This window comes from Diadema antillarum, unplaced genomic scaffold, assembly GCF_040938485.1.
Source record: "Diadema antillarum isolate AM-2024a unplaced genomic scaffold, OU_Dant_1.0 scf00000065, whole genome shotgun sequence".
In the NCBI taxonomy this organism is placed as follows: Eukaryota; Metazoa; Echinodermata; class Echinoidea; order Diadematoida; family Diadematidae; genus Diadema; species Diadema antillarum.
The window spans coordinates 1296611-1315039 of NW_027270954.1; the positions used below are offsets into that span (position 1 = coordinate 1296611).

The 18429-nt window shown below is 38.0% G+C and overlaps 1 protein-coding gene and 2 non-coding genes across 3 annotated transcripts; 2 read left to right on the plus strand and 1 right to left on the minus strand.

The window, feature by feature from the left end:
• Window positions 1-4602: 4602 nt before the first annotated feature.
• On the minus strand, window positions 4603-15603 carry LOC139716425 (angiotensin-converting enzyme-like). The gene is made up of 11 exons (XM_071627970.1): window positions 15373-15603; window positions 14784-14877; window positions 13414-13557; window positions 12463-12648; window positions 11574-11671; window positions 10413-10585; window positions 9566-9792; window positions 8539-8683; window positions 8017-8115; window positions 6033-6155; window positions 4603-4795 (listed from the first exon to the last, which is right to left on the minus strand). The coding sequence occupies exons 1-11, from the start codon at window positions 15601-15603 to the stop codon at window positions 4603-4605; spliced, it is 1713 nt and encodes a 570-aa protein (XP_071484071.1).
• On the plus strand, window positions 7039-7110 carry Trnag-ucc (transfer RNA glycine (anticodon UCC)). The gene has a single exon. It is a non-coding gene; the product is annotated as a tRNA-Gly (tRNA).
• Trnag-ucc (transfer RNA glycine (anticodon UCC)) lies at window positions 7439-7510 on the plus strand. The gene has a single exon. It is a non-coding gene; the product is annotated as a tRNA-Gly (tRNA).
• Window positions 15604-18429: the final 2826 nt, after the last annotated feature.

Genomic DNA, 18429 nt, shown 5'->3' on the forward strand with positions numbered 1-18429 from the left:
GTTTATTTTCATATTGTCGTTATCTTCACTTGAGTGATTAAAGAGCGCACATTAGACAATAATATTGTTAGTTCAGGGCAGAAAACATCAGAGGGACCTATTGGTAGTTATCATTGTGTGTTCCTGTGCTCATGTGCCTTATCAGCTGGTGTTTAAAATGTACATAAATAGGATCCAACATATATATATTGTGTTCAGCATTCTTTATTATATCAATAAACAATGTAACATGAAAGGCATAGGTTGTCTCCTGAATTGAACAGGAGGCAGAAGGCAAAGACAAAGGACAATCCAGAAAAACATGTAAATACATCTTACATTGTAAAAAACACACTCAGCGAGTACAGTTACGTACTCACAAACAGATATATATATATATATATATATATATATATATATATATATGTGTGTGTGTGTGTGTGTGTGTTGTGTATAATTTGTGTGCGCACTATGTATAACACAAGAAACTGTTGTAAGTTTGTTGGAACTGTAACAATGATATAATGCAAATTGTTGTCTGGATCATATTAATAAAATTGAGAAATAACTTGGAACTCTCTGGTTTAGTTTCTGTTTTTTGGTTCATCTTGTAGTAACTTAACATGATAGTAGCATCATTCCATATCAATTAAATCCACACTATGGACGCCAGCACTCAAATAACCAACGGGACATATTTGATTTTATGATATTTTGTTCATTTTATTCAATCATGCAAGAGACAATCATTCGAATTTATATTTCGTGACTATTTGACTTCCAAGGCCCAGTGCTTAATGTTCTGTGATGATTCAACTCTATGCAAAATGCTTCGAACAACAACAACAAATAAACAAAAAATCACTCAATGGGCTTCATCCTGAGTCTTGGTTTTTGGTTTCTTCGTGTTTCACAGGAGTCAGCATTATCTTGTTTAAAGTTAATTCTGTTTCAAACGTAAATGTTTTAAAAATGCTAGGTAGAAGAATTGACTTCATCTTGCTAAACGTGGCACAAAAGTTCATAAGTCTAAGAAATGTTTTTAACTGTTATACGTAAGTTTAAGCAGTGAGAACTTACTCTACCGTGTCTACAGTGGTTTGAGGAATTGAATCTTCTCTTTCACCCCCCCCCCCCTTTTTTTAGCTTAAAGTTTCTCATCTATCTACGAGGCACTGTCTACACTGGTCAATATCTCCAAATAGCAATCCAAGCCGCAATGAAGAGTTGTCCAACTATACCGGTACATCCAAGCTTGGAACATCCTGTTAACAGCACAAAAACAGAATCATAATGAGCCGAATTAGCGAAGATGACTTTTTAAATGCTGAAGTCTTTTTTTAAGATTTACTTTGCTCAGTGGAGGAACGTAATAGATACGGAGATAAAGCGCGAATGTCCAAGAATGCATGCCAAAACAATATAACTGTATGTCTACTGTCGTTGCTTGGAGATGATGAACATTCCAGTGGCGTATCTGGGGGGGGGGGGGGCAAGGGGGGGGGGGGCACGTGCCCCGGGCGCCACTCCTTGGGGGCGCCAAAAACGTAAAAAACAAAAAACAAAACCCGAAGAAGAAGAAGAAAAAAAGAAGGAAAAAAAAAAAACTCGCCCGGACGAGTGTGTGTGTGTGGCGGGGGGGGGGGGGGGGGAAGAGGATGGGGGGGAGGGGCACAAACCAAATCAAACAAGATAAAAACAAAACATGATGATGACGTGGACAAAATGACAATGTTTATTGTGTTCACACAAGAATTCCATGTTTTGTAAGCTGAATACACAATTTTCGGCTCGCTCGCTGCGCTCGCTCGCCAAAATTCATATAAAAAAGAAGAAGATGAGAACAACATGTGATGATGAAGCGGACAAAATGACACTGTATATTGTTTTCACACATGCCATCGTTGGCAGGCAAATGTTACACGGAGCAGCGGCTGCAATTTCTTTCGTCCTGAAGTGACCGCCGATTGGATCAAAAGAGTTCGCCAACGGTTCGAACATACGGGGGGGGTCACTATATCTTTATTAGGTATTGTAAGATTTGATAAGCCAAAAATGACAAGAATTCCATGTTTTGTAAGCTGAAATACAAAATTTTTCGGCTCGCTCGCCAAAATGTATCAAAACAAAAAGAGATAAGAAGAAAACATGATGATGACGCGGAAATAATACATTTTGGCTCACTCGCGCGTACTAATTTAGAGTATTTTTTCAAGTCCTCAGTTTGTTGGTATAAATCGTTATCTAATTAGGCCGTCACTGTATCTTGAGTGAGAATTGAAAGATTATTTCAATAAGCAAAAAAATGACAAGAATTCCCATGTTTTAAGAACATTTTAACGGGGGGGGGGGGAGGGGAAGGGGGTACAGTAGCTCGTATCTAAGGCACAACTTACTCGATATAGCGAGCTGATTTTTTGAGATACAATCAGATTTGTAAGTATGAGAGGATTTTACCAGACAAACTGTCTTTATTTTCCTGAAATGTTTTGTCCGTTTCAATGACATGAAAAAAGGAAGAAAAAGAGATCCTCAACTTCCTAACACCAACACAGGACGGTGATTTCTTGGTATCAGGTGTGCCTCCAGATCCAAAGGACCCGGGTTCGATTCAGAGTCTATCTGTGCAATGTTGTGTGTAATGTCGTCCACTCTCGTAAGAGGCAAAAATACTCTTTCGATCCCTCGGATGGTCCCGTGTGTGAGAGTTACAGCTCAATCACGTAAAAGATCCCGCTTCATTCATTCATTGAAAAGAGCAGGGTGCATAACCCGGTGCAGTGGTCTCGTCACACTTCAAACGACCCCATGAAAGACCAGCTAGTGCAGCTTGAATGACCTGACAAGTATCACAGTCTCACACATCTTCACTAAATTTCCTTCTCTGAATTATACTAGAATTGCACATAACGATTCAGTAATGACATTGTATAGGGAAGAAAATAAGTAGCTGAGTCATAGACAAAAAGAATTATTTCATGTCGAATTATGTACAAATCAAAAGAAAGTTGAAAGATGATAATACTATCGCACTGTCTAATCTACCTCACGTGATTGCAACCCAATTGCAGTTTCACCAACTGCTGCCAAACTCCATGGATTTAAACTTTCTCTCTTTTTTTCTGTACTGTTTGAGTGAAACTTATCACGTTTAACTCAATCTTTTTCTAGATTTTAAGCAATTCATAAAAAAATAGTCATTCATTCTTTCATTATTTCATTTTATTTCATTTCCAACAAAAATGCAATTATAGCAATAATATATTTGAATACACATTATTCAACGTTATTACACAAAATCAGTACAAGATTCGTTTTGTCATGATTGTAAGAGGAAAATATTGTAAACTGAATTAGATGCGCGTTGTGAACTTTATGACAAATACCTAATCAATATCATTGGAAATTAAAGGGACTGCTAAAAAGCAGAGGTTGTAGTGGGTAATTTCTTCAATAGCAATAAGAAATTGCTGAACTAACAAAATTATGTTATTTGACTATTAAAGGAAAGAGAGTGAAGGACAGATACAAACACGTGGTAGCCCTTATATTAAAAACAAGGTGGAGGATAAGGGTGGGAGGAATAACAGGAAGAAATTGAAGTGGACAGGAGAAAAAGACAAAGGAAGTGGAGTTGAAGGATCAAAACCAACCCACGCGAGGCACGCAACGCTTGGCTCATCGAGGTATAAAGAGGAGACTGTACTATTAAAGAGACGATAAACGATTCCGATGAAAAAAAAGGCATGGATTATGGTTACACCCAAGGTTACTCATTCTGCTATATCCGTATATAGGAATTTCTAGGAGAGAAGAAAAAAGTTAGTCTTAAAGGGATTGTATAATTTTGGTTGAGACCTAATTTCAGGTTTCTAACATTTTTTGGTGAGATAATGAGAAACCTCTTATGAAATATGAAAGAGCATGTAATTCCATGTGGAATTCAACGTTTATTTGACGAAAATTGGTTTTGAAATGGCTGAGATATCCAAAACAGAGCGATTCTAATAAAGTGTGGGACCCACATTTTATTACGATCACTTTGTTTTACCTTGTTGTTAGATGTTTCAGTCAGTCCAATTTTTCATCAAAGAATTCCTCTTAAAATGGTATGCTCTGTACTATTTCATAAGTGTTTTCTTGGTATCTCGCAAAATGTTAAAAGCCCCATTCTCATCTCCACCAATACTGTACCATCCTTTTATGATCGCCCCGTCACTGTACAGGCATGCTAACCTGGAAACATTAAACTGCACATTACTTGAATATGAGACCATTCTGAAGCAAATAATTTTCACATGACAATAGATATATGTACTCTTAAATGAATCCCACAAGGATTGGAACAATCATCCCCCAGCATTCCCACTGAACGCACTGATTCCCACTGATCAGCTACTAGCCATCCCCTTTAAATGAAAGGTACTAAGATTAAGAGCTTCCTTTATACTGTTATAACGAGAATTACAAAATAGACTGCACCGTTAGGCATGTAGGACAGTAAAAACCAGGCACCCCTCCCCCCAGCACACAAACACACGCAAGGAACGAACAGGTTCACATACTTCATCCCAAATATTACTAGTAACGAAATGCCCATTAACAGACCCTTTACCATGACCTCTACACCTCTGCCTGCTTACCAGAGTGGGAGTCCCAGCCGATCTGTTCGCCATTCTCAGCATTGGTCCGTTCCAGCCATTCCATGAGGGGCTGAAAGTATTCCAAAATGGCGTCAGCTGACATCTCCCTCTGTCCCGTAATGACCTCCATGGCCTCCTGCCATGGGCGACTTCTTCCCATTGACATCATGTCTCTGCGTGAGGGTGGACAGACAAAATAAAGCGCACGGACAGAAAATTTTCTTCAGGTAATCTATTATCTATGGCCTGCCTTTACCATTGCTATATTAAAGTCCCCTGTATCCTTGTATTATAAGAAATAAACCTTCAGGTCGATATCATTCCGCCTTTAAGAATACATTAAAAAAATTACAGTCGTGTTTAGCATTCAGGCCGGCATTCTACGTCTGTATTATTTCAAATTCATCCTCATTTTGGTCTACAGTATTGTAGAATTATATTTGTCATAGGGACCTAAAGTAAGACTGAGGAATTTCTCTTTTTGTGTTAGCAAAACCTATTCCTTGACTCTTAGTTCACAAGTGCCAGGAAAAGGTAAACCGCCAGGAAATGGGGGGAAACATTTGGGACTATTCGAACGATAATGAATAAACATCAACAGATGTGTGACTTTTGAGATTTGCAGAATTTGAAAGAGAATCATCGTGAAGAGATGACATTGAGGCTCAAATTTTCTCCAAATCGTTGCCTGCGGTAACATTTGCATTTGCATTTTCAGCCTTTTGGAGACAATCTACCGAAGACAAATTGACCGACAGTTGTACTGGTTCCTACTGTATATTTCCCAGCAGTGTACATCATTTCACAACTATTTCCACTCTCTGCAACTGACACTGAGAGATCCCTGGTGTGTAATGCAATTTTAAAAGAAGTTAGTCTGAAAAGAAATAACAAAAGTTGTATCCATCACAACCTGAAAATTTGATAAAAATTGGATGAAAATTAAAGGAAACTTTACATTTTTTATACATGTATTTCAATAATTTTTACAGAGCAGTTCTTGAACATGCAATGTGAATATGTACAAATAATAAAGTTGATGTCGACACATCTTTCTATGTAGACAGAGTCATGAAAATCAATATTTCCTGTTTTTGTTTTGTTTTTGCTTTGTTTGGTTTTTGGGGGGGTTTTTTGTTTTTATTTTCTTTGATTCAACCGCAATTATATCCCAGTCTCAAATCTTGATGTATCAGACTGATGATTATATTAAAGTTATTTAGGCAGGAATAACATTATGTTTTACACTTTCATAGCAGAAAATTATGACGTGGTGAAACATATTTATCAACACTCGTTTGCATAATCAACTATTTGAGGACTATTCTGCGAAAATTAGCTAATCTTTAAAACACTTCATCACTTCCCTAATCAATGATAGTCTTTTTAAAATGATTGAAATCGACTCACCCCAAGAGAGTGCCCGCCTCACGAGACTGATAGAAGTCACATCTGTGCAATGGTCCTTCGTGGTTTGCTGCATCACACATAGCTTTGTAGAACTGGAACTGGAGGATCGTTCGGATGTAGTATCTATAGGCATGGAGGTAGAAAAGACTTTCTTTGTACCTCCATGATCTAGGCAAGCAGAATTACATCAACATTTTCAATATGAGTCGAACACAAAAGCATGGACACACTAACAGAGTCACATAGACACATGCACATAGAATGTGCACACACGTAAAACACACACACACACAGACACACACACTACAATGCAATGTATAATAAGCCAGTTTACAGTTCCACTTTGCGCATGAGCAGAAAAAGGTCATTTGCACAATCAGGCATGTTTGCCTTTGAATTCACTGAGATAAGCATCCTTGATGTAATGATTATTTATGTACCCTTATAAATAGTGCTTACTAGCACATTCACCTGACAGCAAGCCTGGTATTTAGTAATGTTGGTAGAAAGGCTTTGTTTATGCATTCAACACAAAACAGTAAAATGAATGCCTGCCGAAGTGTCCACTGACAGACCCCTCTTGTCAACCTGCTCTGCGCAAGTTCATTCTTTGTTTGAACTTGAATTCCGTAAGCATGCTCACAATTTATGAGCATACTTATGCATCATCCTGCTTTGAAAATGAGTGAAGTGCCTAACCAATTAGAGAAAAAAGAAAGGACATCTGTACCAATGTGCACATGAGCTAACTGTGAACTGGCTTATACATTTATATATATATATATATATATATATATATATATATATATATATATATATGTGTGTGTGTGTGTACATATATATATGTACAAGCCACCGCTTACGTGGATCTCATTGCAGATCCAGCTGAGGCACGCGGCTGGTCGTTATCCATAACTCTCTGCCCCAAAAAGGAACGTATATGCTAAAGAGTTGAAGGGTTGGTCCGTTGGGTATTCGAGCTTAGGTCTGCCTGAATCGCTATGACGTCTCCGTGGCCGAGCGGTTAAGGCGTTGGCGTTCCATGCCAAAGACCCGGGTTCGATTCCCGGCGGAGACCAATTTTTCAACTCTTGCGCTTTTTCCAAAAAGGAGGAACAGTAAGAGGAATAACGATGTCAAAGCTACGCACCGATTTATCCTCCCTTTCTCATATCTCACATATGCAAAATTATTCAGGAGAAGCCAAAAAGCTGTTGTAGCGGTGATCTCTTTCACAAAAACATTATCCCAATTCACCGCTACGTGAATCTCATTGCAGATCCAGCTGAGGCACGCGGCTGGTCGTTATTCATAACTCTCTGCCCCAAAAAGGAACGTATATGCTAAAGAGTTGAAGGGTTGGTCCGTTGGGTATTCGAGCTTAGGTCTGCCTGAATCGCTATGACGTCTCCGTGGCCGAGCGGTTAAGGCGTTGGCGTTCCATGCCAAAGACCCGGGTTCGATTCCCGGCGGAGACCAATTTTTCAACTCTTGCGCTTTTTCCAAAATGGAGGAACAGTAAGAGGAATAACGATGTCAAAGCTACGCACCGATTTCTCCTCCCTTTCTCATATCTCATATATATATTATATATATATATATATTGAAAACTAAGCCACACGTCATTGTCTTTGCCATGTTTGGTTCCTTCCATCTTTGATAATTTCTGTGGAGTCATCTTGAAATTTTTACAGCAAATTAGATTCTTTTCTGTAGAACTAATCTGTAAGTGCAACTTCGCTACGCATCATCTGACGGATGATATCAAATCTGGTGCGTTAGAATTGTTTTCCTTCAATGCAGCTCAGCAATACAATCTAACTTGAAATATTTATATACGTATCCTGCCTGCCTGTTTATACTGGTACCTATATCTGTCTGCCCGTCTTATGTAATATGCATATGTATATTCGTCTGTAATTATATAACATATCTGTGCATCTGACTGTATGTGCGTGAATATTCCTAAAGACAGTGTTCGTACCCAATAAAAGGATAATGAGTAATGAAGTGGTCCATAGCTCCTGGGTCGAAGTCATTCTCTGACCGCGGCACTGGAGGTTCTACGCCAACCAAATCTCGCCTGTATGGAGAGACAAGAAAACGACCGTGCCGTGACGTATGATTATCGTAACAAACTTAGTTATGATAATACGTGTAATAATGATGATAATGATAGGAAATTGTCTTTTCTACTTTAGTAGGAGATTCTGTTTATCTGTTTATTGTATGGTCTGCTTCAACAGAGAGTCCAAACAATAGTAAATAACAAATATTACGAGGCTATACTGCTGGTAAAATCTTGACAAGGGTCGCAGGCTGAATACAAGATTCAAATGTGAAGTTTGTTACAATGTAACAACCATTGCTATTACGTGCACCATAATGTTATCCGTATTATCTATCATCCTTATGATGAGTGTAATGAATAAGTGCGTTTATTTACAGTGAAAACAAAAGAAAATATTGGGACAAAAAAATGAAAAATGCAAAAATCAAATTTTACTTGAGCTGCCACCATCTTGCCATGGAGTTATTGACATCATAGACACCGCTCATAAGATCCCATCTCCACCTCGACAAGCCCAGGCTGAACGGCAATGTCGCTATCGTAGTCAGACTCGTCTTCAGTAAAAAGTTGATGTCGGTTTCTACAACAACAACAACGCGGAAAAATACAGACGTCAATTAAGTCAACCTCTCAACTCCAAAGTGTTTCCAACTTTTCTTATATACTGTACAGGAAAGAGATTACGCAAGGAGAGATTGTTGCTTAATTATTTTACTAGTTACGATTGAATACTCATTCCTTTAAAAGTGTTGACACGCTTACTTAAAAGGTACCAACAACCAGTGATACTCACAAATAGCTCAATTTTCTGGTAACGTCTTTTTTGTAAAGAAGCACAATTATTGGTTACTATGAGATATAATAATAAGTGTTTCCATTACCACTAAAGTTTGAGCTCTTCACATAATGATAATAGGTTGTCCTTTTTTCTCTCTTTTATTTTCTTTCTTTCCTCGCTTTTTCCTTCTCTTATACTCCCCTTTCTCTTTCCCTCTTTCTCTAGCAGTCAGCAAGTTTATTTCAATATGAATAGGCCTATACATGCAGATATATATATGGAGAGAGAGACATATATATCTGAATATTTATCTATTTACTCATATGTATATGTATATGTATAGATATATATATATATATATATATATATATATATATATATATATACATATATAATGAAGAAATAACGTGGTAATGCCTCCACCTTCTTCAGGAGTCTTGACAATCGTTGTTAGTCAAGACTCCTGAAGAAGGCGGAGGCCGCTGAAAATTCGAGTCGAATAAAGTCATTCTTTATTGGCAAAAAAAAAAATTGCATCACCAGTTTATTTCTTCGTTTCTTCGTGGAGCCAATACATGAATTCTCAACATTTATATATACATATATATATATATATATATATATATATATATATATATATATATATATATAAGCTGCTGTTTCTATACTTCTAAGAAAGTATACCGAAATCCCCCTCTTCTAGTCCCTCAAAGAGTCCAACTTCCTGCAGGTGTTTGGGCGTGGCTACGGAGAGGGACATAACCTCCCCAATGGCCTCGTGGAAGGCCCCATTGGCTCCGTCTCGAAAGGCCACAGGCTGGCCCTCGTACTGCATGAAGTACTGGATGTGACCGAGCTCGTGGTGGGCGATCAGAAAATATCTCATCGTAATCTCCGTGCAGATACTGATCCTAGTGAATGAGAGTATACAGACTGGAACATCAGATAGTTGCCTATCATTTCATTCGTTTTCAGGGGATTTGTCACTTCACCTGTTGTCTACGAGAAGTTGAAATATTCATGTCGTGAATTCAGATTTAACCTCACGTGTCACTGCATTCAATCAAACAAAAATGTATGAGCCCAATGTAATACACTATAAAAAAACGAGAGATTGATCTCAACCTGAGTATAGAACGAATTGGTCAAGTTAGTTTCAAGCTTGGGGAAGTTTTCAAATGCTACGATGAATAAGTGAATATAGCCATTAATACTCGATAAATATTTACACTGTATATAAGTATATACAGTACATATCGAGTATTTAATGTCTATATAATACATGACTAAAATATATGTAGATGTATGTACTCATGTTTAAAAAGTTTTACACATTCCATGGTATGCATTTCTTCTTGACATCATGACGGGGAACGATGCCCCCCCCCCCAAAAAAAAAAAAATAAATAAATAAATAAACAAACAAACAAAAACAAAAACAACAACAACAACAAGCAAACAAACAAACAAACAAAAACCCGCGGTCTATATTCTTTGGGGCAATTTGATTAGACCTGAGAGTTTTAATCACCTGACGTCATTGTTGTCGAAGAGATCCCAGGCCGAGGGATGGCATACCACGTCACGACCGTCATCAGGTTTGACAAACATGGAGTTTTCCCAGAATTCATCCCTGACAGGAAGCAGTCCCATGGAAACGTAGAACTCGTTGGCCATCTCAAACAGTGTGGTGGCGTTGTAACCCTGAGAGGATACAAACAGATCGGTGTTATGATCCAATGACCGAGGTAATGATAGTATATATGCGCCTTGAGCACTCTGCAGAGTGGAATTCGCGCCAAATTAGTCATACATTATTATCATTATTATTGTTATTATTATTATTATTATTATTATTATTATTATCATCATCATTATTGTTATCATTATTATTATTGTTATTACTATTATTATTATTACTATCATTATCGTTATCATTCTTGTTATTATCACCATCATCATTTTATAGTATGTTGGAAAAGACTTGTGTTATTAAAATGTAGCGGCAATTTTTGTCTGTGGACATCTTCTTATAGTTGACGCTAGTATAGGTAATATAACAAGTGAAAAGGAGTGTTAGAATAAATACACAGATATGTTTCCCCAGATCAATACGCTAACGTTATCACCAAGCAGGTCCAGGGACTGTTTCACTTACACATTGCTGCGAACAATTTTACATTCAAGACGCCACTATAGACCAGGGGCCCCCTTCCATAAAAGATGTTAGGATAGCAACTCTTGCTGGAATGCCAACTTCCAATAGCAACAGCCAATTAGGAAGCTGGATTCTTGTCGTTAACATGACAATTGCCATCCCAGCAAGAGTTGCAATCATATCAACTTTTTATGAAATGGGGCCCAGTAAAGATCTCAAATATTCGCGTATGCATATGTGTAGAAATCTAAACACCGGTAGTTATACATGTATAAGTAGATAGACTGTATATGGACAGATGGATGGATAGATAGATAGATAGATAGATAGATAGATAGATAGGTAGACAGATAAAGAGATGCTTGTATACATGTTTCTGTGTGTGCATGTCTTCATGCATGTTTGCTTTTCAATTTCCTCCCTCACCGAAAACTGAACTGTCTTAAGATATTCGTGATGAAGTTGAGATATTTTGTTTGTCGATGGGGCACGCACGTCTTCGAGGTACATTACTTCATTGATTAGATACTTCACCTGTTGATTCATGGTGTCTGTGACGTCAATATTTGGTCTGTCTGGGTAAGGCACCACCAGGTTATAAATGTTGTCCCAGAATCGTCCCCACATCTCACCTAAAGTTGAAAGGAAAATGGAACTCGTTGCTAATGTCTTCAATGTCATGCATGTTTAATGTTGCCGGACCTTTTTTGTTTTGTTTTGTTTGTTTGTTTGTTTGTTTTTAATTTGGTTGATTTTTTGACAGAAAAGGAACTAAAATTGGGTGATGCAATACAGACAGTGCCGTAAAATAAAACAATTCGTTACATCATTAATTGTATTGTGTGAGCACTGAATGTTAATAAAACATTACCTATAGAGATATATGAATGTCTTTCTCTATTCTTTTTTTTTTCTTTTTCCCTCTTTTTTTTCCTTGTCTGTTACCTATCTACCTATATTTTTTTTGTAAATCTATCTAGCTCTCTTTTATTTTCTGAAATTTTTCTGATCCCGCGAGTGTGTATGCATGTGTGTGTGTGTGTGTGTGTGTTTGTATGTTTGCATTGGTGAGCTATTTGTTCTTCTGTATGTTTGTATGCATGAAAGTTTAGGGTTTATCAAAACACTGCTTGTGCTTATTAAAACATCAAGAATGCACACTGTACTTTAGGTTTCGTTACTTTGTCAGAATTAAGATTCAGTAAAATATACATTTCATTTGCTTACTTTTCACACATTTACGGTAAAGTATTCTTCCCATTTCTGTTTCTGAACTAACATACATTGAATTAGGGATGCGCTGATCGTTTTTTCCGCAAACGATTGACGAAATAAAATCAAAAGCATAATAACTTTTTTGTTTTCAATACAAAGGAACCGTCGCGTCTCTTCTCGAAATACAATATTCATAACATGCTCTCACCGAAGACATGGGCCGGTAGATAACCCTTGACATCAATCCTGTCGCCATACACATTATGGAGTTTGCGTCTGACGTAAGCATGGAGCTGTTTGTAGAGAGGTAAGATAGCCTCGTAGATCTCCTGGACCTTCTCTTTCACATCGTCTCCGTATTCAGACCTCCAGGAGTGACCCATGTCCTCGTATCCTGCAGGTGGCCCAATTAAAAAAAATCGTCTCTTTCCTCATCCATGACCAAGATATTTGCTTTTTTGTACTTGTGATGATGATGATAGTGTTTGTGATGGTAGTACTTAATATATCTGTCCTTCTATCCCTGGTCTTTGTTTATATGCTGGTATGACATAGACTTCTTAGTTTGTTTCATTTCTTTCTTTTTTTTTTACATTTGGTATATAAAAGTGAAAAATCTATGTAAATGTAGCTTACAGCAATAAAGAATGGAATGTGTCCCATCGTATGTTCTGGGGGTATAAGAGTGGAATTTGACGTTCCTCTTTAAACTCCTCAGAAGAATCTATAATTTATCAAACTTCATCAATTTCACTATGCTCGTGAAGAATTCTTCTCTAAAGGTTAAGCATACTCTTGTAAAACAGAATGTTTTCGTGTGAGTAATTTTAGGCGCTGAGAGGAGTTTCGCTTGTTTTTGATTGCGCAGAATCAAGACATTAACTACTCAACGGACTTATGGCAAGCAACAAAATATTCGCATGCCTTTAATTTCGCGCTAGTTCCTTGTTGCGCGAATTTCCTTTTCTTGTTGTCTTGCAGAGTTAAATGAAAAAAAAAATCACACGTGTACTAACGTATTACAACTAATTTATTTTTATAGATTATAACAACCTCAACCGTTACTATTAAAGACTGATCGAAGTAGTTGCATAGCTTACCTATAAAGACACTAAGAAATTTATAGTGGCTTACGAATATAGGTTATAAACCTTCCTACCGTTTTCCCGTGCCCCTTGATTAGCAATGTCGACGTACTTTGCGTACAAAGGTTTGTTTGGCACGCCCACCGCATCGCGGAACCCTTTCCACGCCCACACCAGCTCGTCCCAGTCCGTTGAAGACGCCATAATTTCTGATAGATCTGCAGAATGAAAAAGAGAGACATGTTGTAAGTTGAGAGGAAATTGCATTATGCCCTATGGACTCTAGAGTATATTACCGTCAAACTTTATGTTCATTTTCATTTCTATGATCATGTACAGTATTTTCGTCTTAATGAGGGTTTTAGGAACGATATACAGTGATGATCAACAATGTAGTATACGATGTATTCATAGATAGAAGTGTGTGTAGGGGATTAATGGATACTACTATGGTCATGTAGAGGGAGAGAGCGTTTAATTTATGAATGTTATTACAATAAAGAATTCCTCTCTAGGGGGAGGGCTGCTGCAGACCAGGGCCTGTTTTACCAAGCTCTAACATCAATCCTATGGTTTAAGTTCAGTTAAACAGATCATAAAGGACAATTTTGGGATCAATAAGTCCTCAGAAGTTAAGAATTGTTTCACTGAGCCATTTTGGAACATTATCCTGCTCCCACCCTGCCATGTTGAGATAGAATACATCTTGGATATTTATGTATCATTCCGAATTACATCTGGGGCCTGTTTCATAAAACTTGTCATCAGTGACAACTGCCACATTTCTATGACAAATTTGCTCTCAGCCAATCAGATGCAAGGATTTCAGTAGCTTGTCACATCTATGACAACTTGTCACTGATGACAAGTACTATATGAAACGGACCCCTGATCTGAATCTGTCCCAACAGTGGTTTCATTGTTTGACTTGATAACTATAGTTCCCAAATTAGCGAAACATGGCCCAAACCCTATCTAGACAAGAGAGAACAATATTGGCAACTGCTAGATTTATTGCCACTTGGTCTACTATCAGATGGTCTACTTCCCAGTTCGTTTTACACCACTAGGGCTAAACTCATTTGGTCTACTATCAATTTCGTCTAATGCCATTTGGTCTAATCCTCACTTGGACTACTAGTACATTGTAATACCCATCAGTTTGGCTAATAATCGTTTCGTCTAATAACCAGATGGTCTAATCGCAATTTTGTCTCACTGGGATTTTTTCCCCATTTGGTCTAATAAACTGAGCATTAGCTAGACGAAATGGGCATAACCCATCTTGAAGTAGGCCAACTGCTGATGAGGCTAAGTGGCAATTGGACTAAATGGCCATTAGACGAACTGGTTTTAGACTAAATTGCCATTGGACGAAGTGAGAGTAGACCAAGTGATAGATCACCAATGACATCCCTTAGTGTACAGATCTGAAGCCACCCACCTGGGTCGAGAGTGACGCAATTCCAGGGCTGCTCGGGCCGGCACACCGTGGCTGTGCTGTACGTCTCGCTCATCTCCGAGGTCAGGCGGTTAAACTACATACGAAATTACCGCATATGCATACACACTTTACACAAACATAAACATGAATAAACACAGGACAATGCTAGCAAATCCATACAGAGACAAACCATGAACATTGTAATCATGATAATGAAATTATAATGCTGCCCAAATAATTGAAAGTCTTAAAAAGGAACATTTCATAAGGAAAGAAAATGGTGAGATAGACAGAACTGCATGAAGTCTTGCACGTTCGATTCAAAACTTTCTTACTACGTGCTCTTCTATAGGTGGCACTGCGATAACTAAACGATCTTAAATTTAAGAAAAACGTTAAGATTCTTATCAGATACTGTGATAAAGCCATTGTGCGAATCGAGTCTATTTTACTTGAACTTATGAGCTTGTGAATGTGATTAATCTTTAACGGAAAGTATATGGGGATAGTTGCAATTGTACCACTAAGCAGTATAGCTGTTCGTGCGGTTAAGGTATCCCTGCGCTTCCCGTGCAGTTGAGAAGTTTACCTCGGCGACTGTTTGGTTGTCGAGGGTAGAGACACCAATCTGGCTAATGAAGGTCAGCTGACGTGTGACGTCATCAGGAAATGTAGATAGAGCGCCATCGAACTCTCGAGCTGCCGCAGCCGACTTCTTATCAAAACTTGCAGCCTTTAAGCTCTCCTCGGACTGCAAGAAATGGTGATATGCAATGGTGATAAGTCTTATGAATATGAAAATGTTGATGATCAGATGCATCGCACTTGAGTAAAATAAAAAGATAATAATAAGTTGCAAGGATATCTTTTAAAAACGACATTGACTACTAAATGCACATTCCCATACAGGGTAATACCACATCCCATCATTGTTATGCTTCGAACACGACTGTAATATTTTCGGCATAGAACAAAAGGCAACATTGTTTCTATGTCGTCAAAGACTGCCACTAACTTTAAGACTGGATATTATTGTGAAGATTTGACATATATTATTTGTATATGATAGAATGTGTATGATATGTATAATGTACGTATAATAGAGTACATGTGCATTATAGAATGTAAAAACTTTACATTTTTCCCCTAGTTCCCTGAAGACAGGTTGCTAAAAACCAGGTTACAAATTCATCCGAAGGTAATAGTAGTATAGGTGTACGTATAGCGTCATAAAAATATGATTCATATTTCTATTGTTCTAGAACAAAAGAAATATGAAAAGACAAAAGAATTATGAATTATGAAATATGGATTATGATATGATTTATGATAAAAAGATGGATTATGATATGATTTATGATAAAAATATGGATTATGATATGATTTATGATAAAAAGATGGATTATGATATGAATTATGATAAATCGATGAATTATGATAATAGATATGAATTATGGATATTTACATAACAATAGAAATTGGAAAGAACAAAAGAATGTATGAAATATGAAAAATGAAAGATGAATATTCATGAGATATGAATTATAGATATGAACGATGAATGATGATTATGAAATATGAATATTTATGGATCGATATGAAATATGAAGAATGAATTATGAAAAATATGCTATTGTTTTAAGAATCCGCGTCATTGTTTCATCATATTCTTTTGTTCTCACATCGAGAGATATTTTCGAAGGCAATGGTCGAAATGGTCATAATGACGATTGCAATCGTATGCATGACATTTGTTTGTTTGATGACGTCACTCCGACAAGTTCGGACCTGTCCTCTGACCGACGCTCGCCCGATCGAAAACAAAAGAAATACATAAAAATGGGGGCGTGTCCTCTGACCGACGCTTGCGCAATGCTTGCGCAATCGAAGACAAAAGTCAGGGCGTGTCCACTGACCAACGCTCGGGGACTTAAAGACAAAAGACTGGAAAAACAAAGAAATACATAAGACTGGACCTCAAGTTCACGATAAGTTCGGACTTGTCCTCAGACCGACGCTCGCACACTCAAAGACAAAAGACTAGAAAAACAAAGAAATACATAAGACTGGACCTCAAGTTCACGATAAGTTCGGACTTGTCCTCTGACCCACGCTTGTACGCGAGCGAAGACAAAAGAATTTTTAAATAAAGAAATACATAAACTGGACCTGGAGCCAGTGACGGGTTCGGACTCGTCCTGCATAAAACAATAAATGCCTCATACATATTCAAAGAGATGGTGGCGTCCTTTGCAAAGCAAAAGAATAAAAACTCGAAGAACATGCGAGAGGGACACATTTCAATTTGAAACCTTCCGAGAGCATCACATGTTACAGAATGTCTCAGCCGAACATCGCCAACACCTGGTGTCCCGAAATGCAGAGGACGGTGGAGAAGGTGGACTTGCTGATGTTGACGGAGTATCTAACTCTCATCGAAGTCTTGAAACGGGTGCAAAACGTGCCAGATTCTCCAATAGACGGTACTCCCGAAGATCCACAGCGCAAAGTGTTCCAGGCGGTTCATCATTTGGACCCAATGACTGTGGAGAGAGTGTACCCTTACGTTGGCAGGGTGCTCTGGATGAGACCAGATCTCGTCGAGTGCGGTTTTTTCCTGGAGTACATCAAATTTATTCTGAGGGGAGAGACTCAACAACAGCTGGAACAAAGAAGAGTCAACATAGGGAGACACGTGGAGGGGATAGAGGCCGCTGTGAGAGTGGTCTACAGGGCCTTGGGGCTCGAGACCGGCCTGCCCGACATCGTCTTGACGGACCCTCAGTGGAACGTGCTTTAGATGAACGACTGCTATTAACGGTGATAAAGGACACATTTCCTTCCGACTTTCACGCCGTAGACACCGAGACAATCTTACTAGTAGTGAACATTTTATTCGTGCGCTGGCTCGTTTGAACATTCCAGAGACTGCGTTGACCAATCTCAGCCGACGTGACCAACTTCAACGTGTTAAGAGGGGGAAAGATTTGGAGACCCCGATTCATCGTCGTTTAGATTCTCCAGACCCCAAAATGTACACAACCCCTACTACAACTAAAAGTTATACACGTACAAGGCGTACAAGAGCTAGTGATGCTAATGGTTCTCAAACCCCAAAGTGGCAATCTTTTTAAAATACGGCTTAAACGGTATGACCACAATCCTCGTTAACCCGAGCTGTTCTCGTTAATTCGTGTAATGATTTTATTGTATGTTAATTTACTACTCTTCTATTTCAAACAGTTATGTACAATTTTAAATAGTAGCCCTTACCATTATGATCTGCGTGTTGATCTAGGTGGGTGTTGAAGTACGCCATCGATGCTGCGTATGGGGTGATATGAAAGTGTGTACACAAGCATTTACATACTTAATATGTATCATTATATTTTACGAATGATGATTTTTTGATTGTATTAACGTTAACATCGTTACATATCCCCAACCAATTATTTCATCAGGTGACCCGCAATGTGTATATAAGATTGTACGGTCTATGTTCAGATGTGAAGGAGTGTATACATACATAATATTCTGTTTGAATGTATTTGAAATTTTGATGCTAGCTGTTCTTTTGAATTTGTCCGCATGATATAGCGATTGACTATACTATCTTAACGTTTCTCCACTTCAACATTTCATCGTC

Coding starts and splice junctions, on each gene's coding strand:
- LOC139716425 (XM_071627970.1), bottom strand. CDS start 15,603: ATGCATCTGATCATCAACATTTTCATATTCATAAGACTTATCACCATT. Junction 14,878..15,372: donor ACAACCAAACAGTCGCCGAG/GTAAACTTCTCA, acceptor TTTCGTATGTAG/TTTAACCGCCTGACCTCGGA. Junction 6,156..8,016: donor ACTCATTATCCTTTTATTGG/GTACGAACACTG, acceptor CCATGCCTATAG/ATACTACATCCGAACGATCC.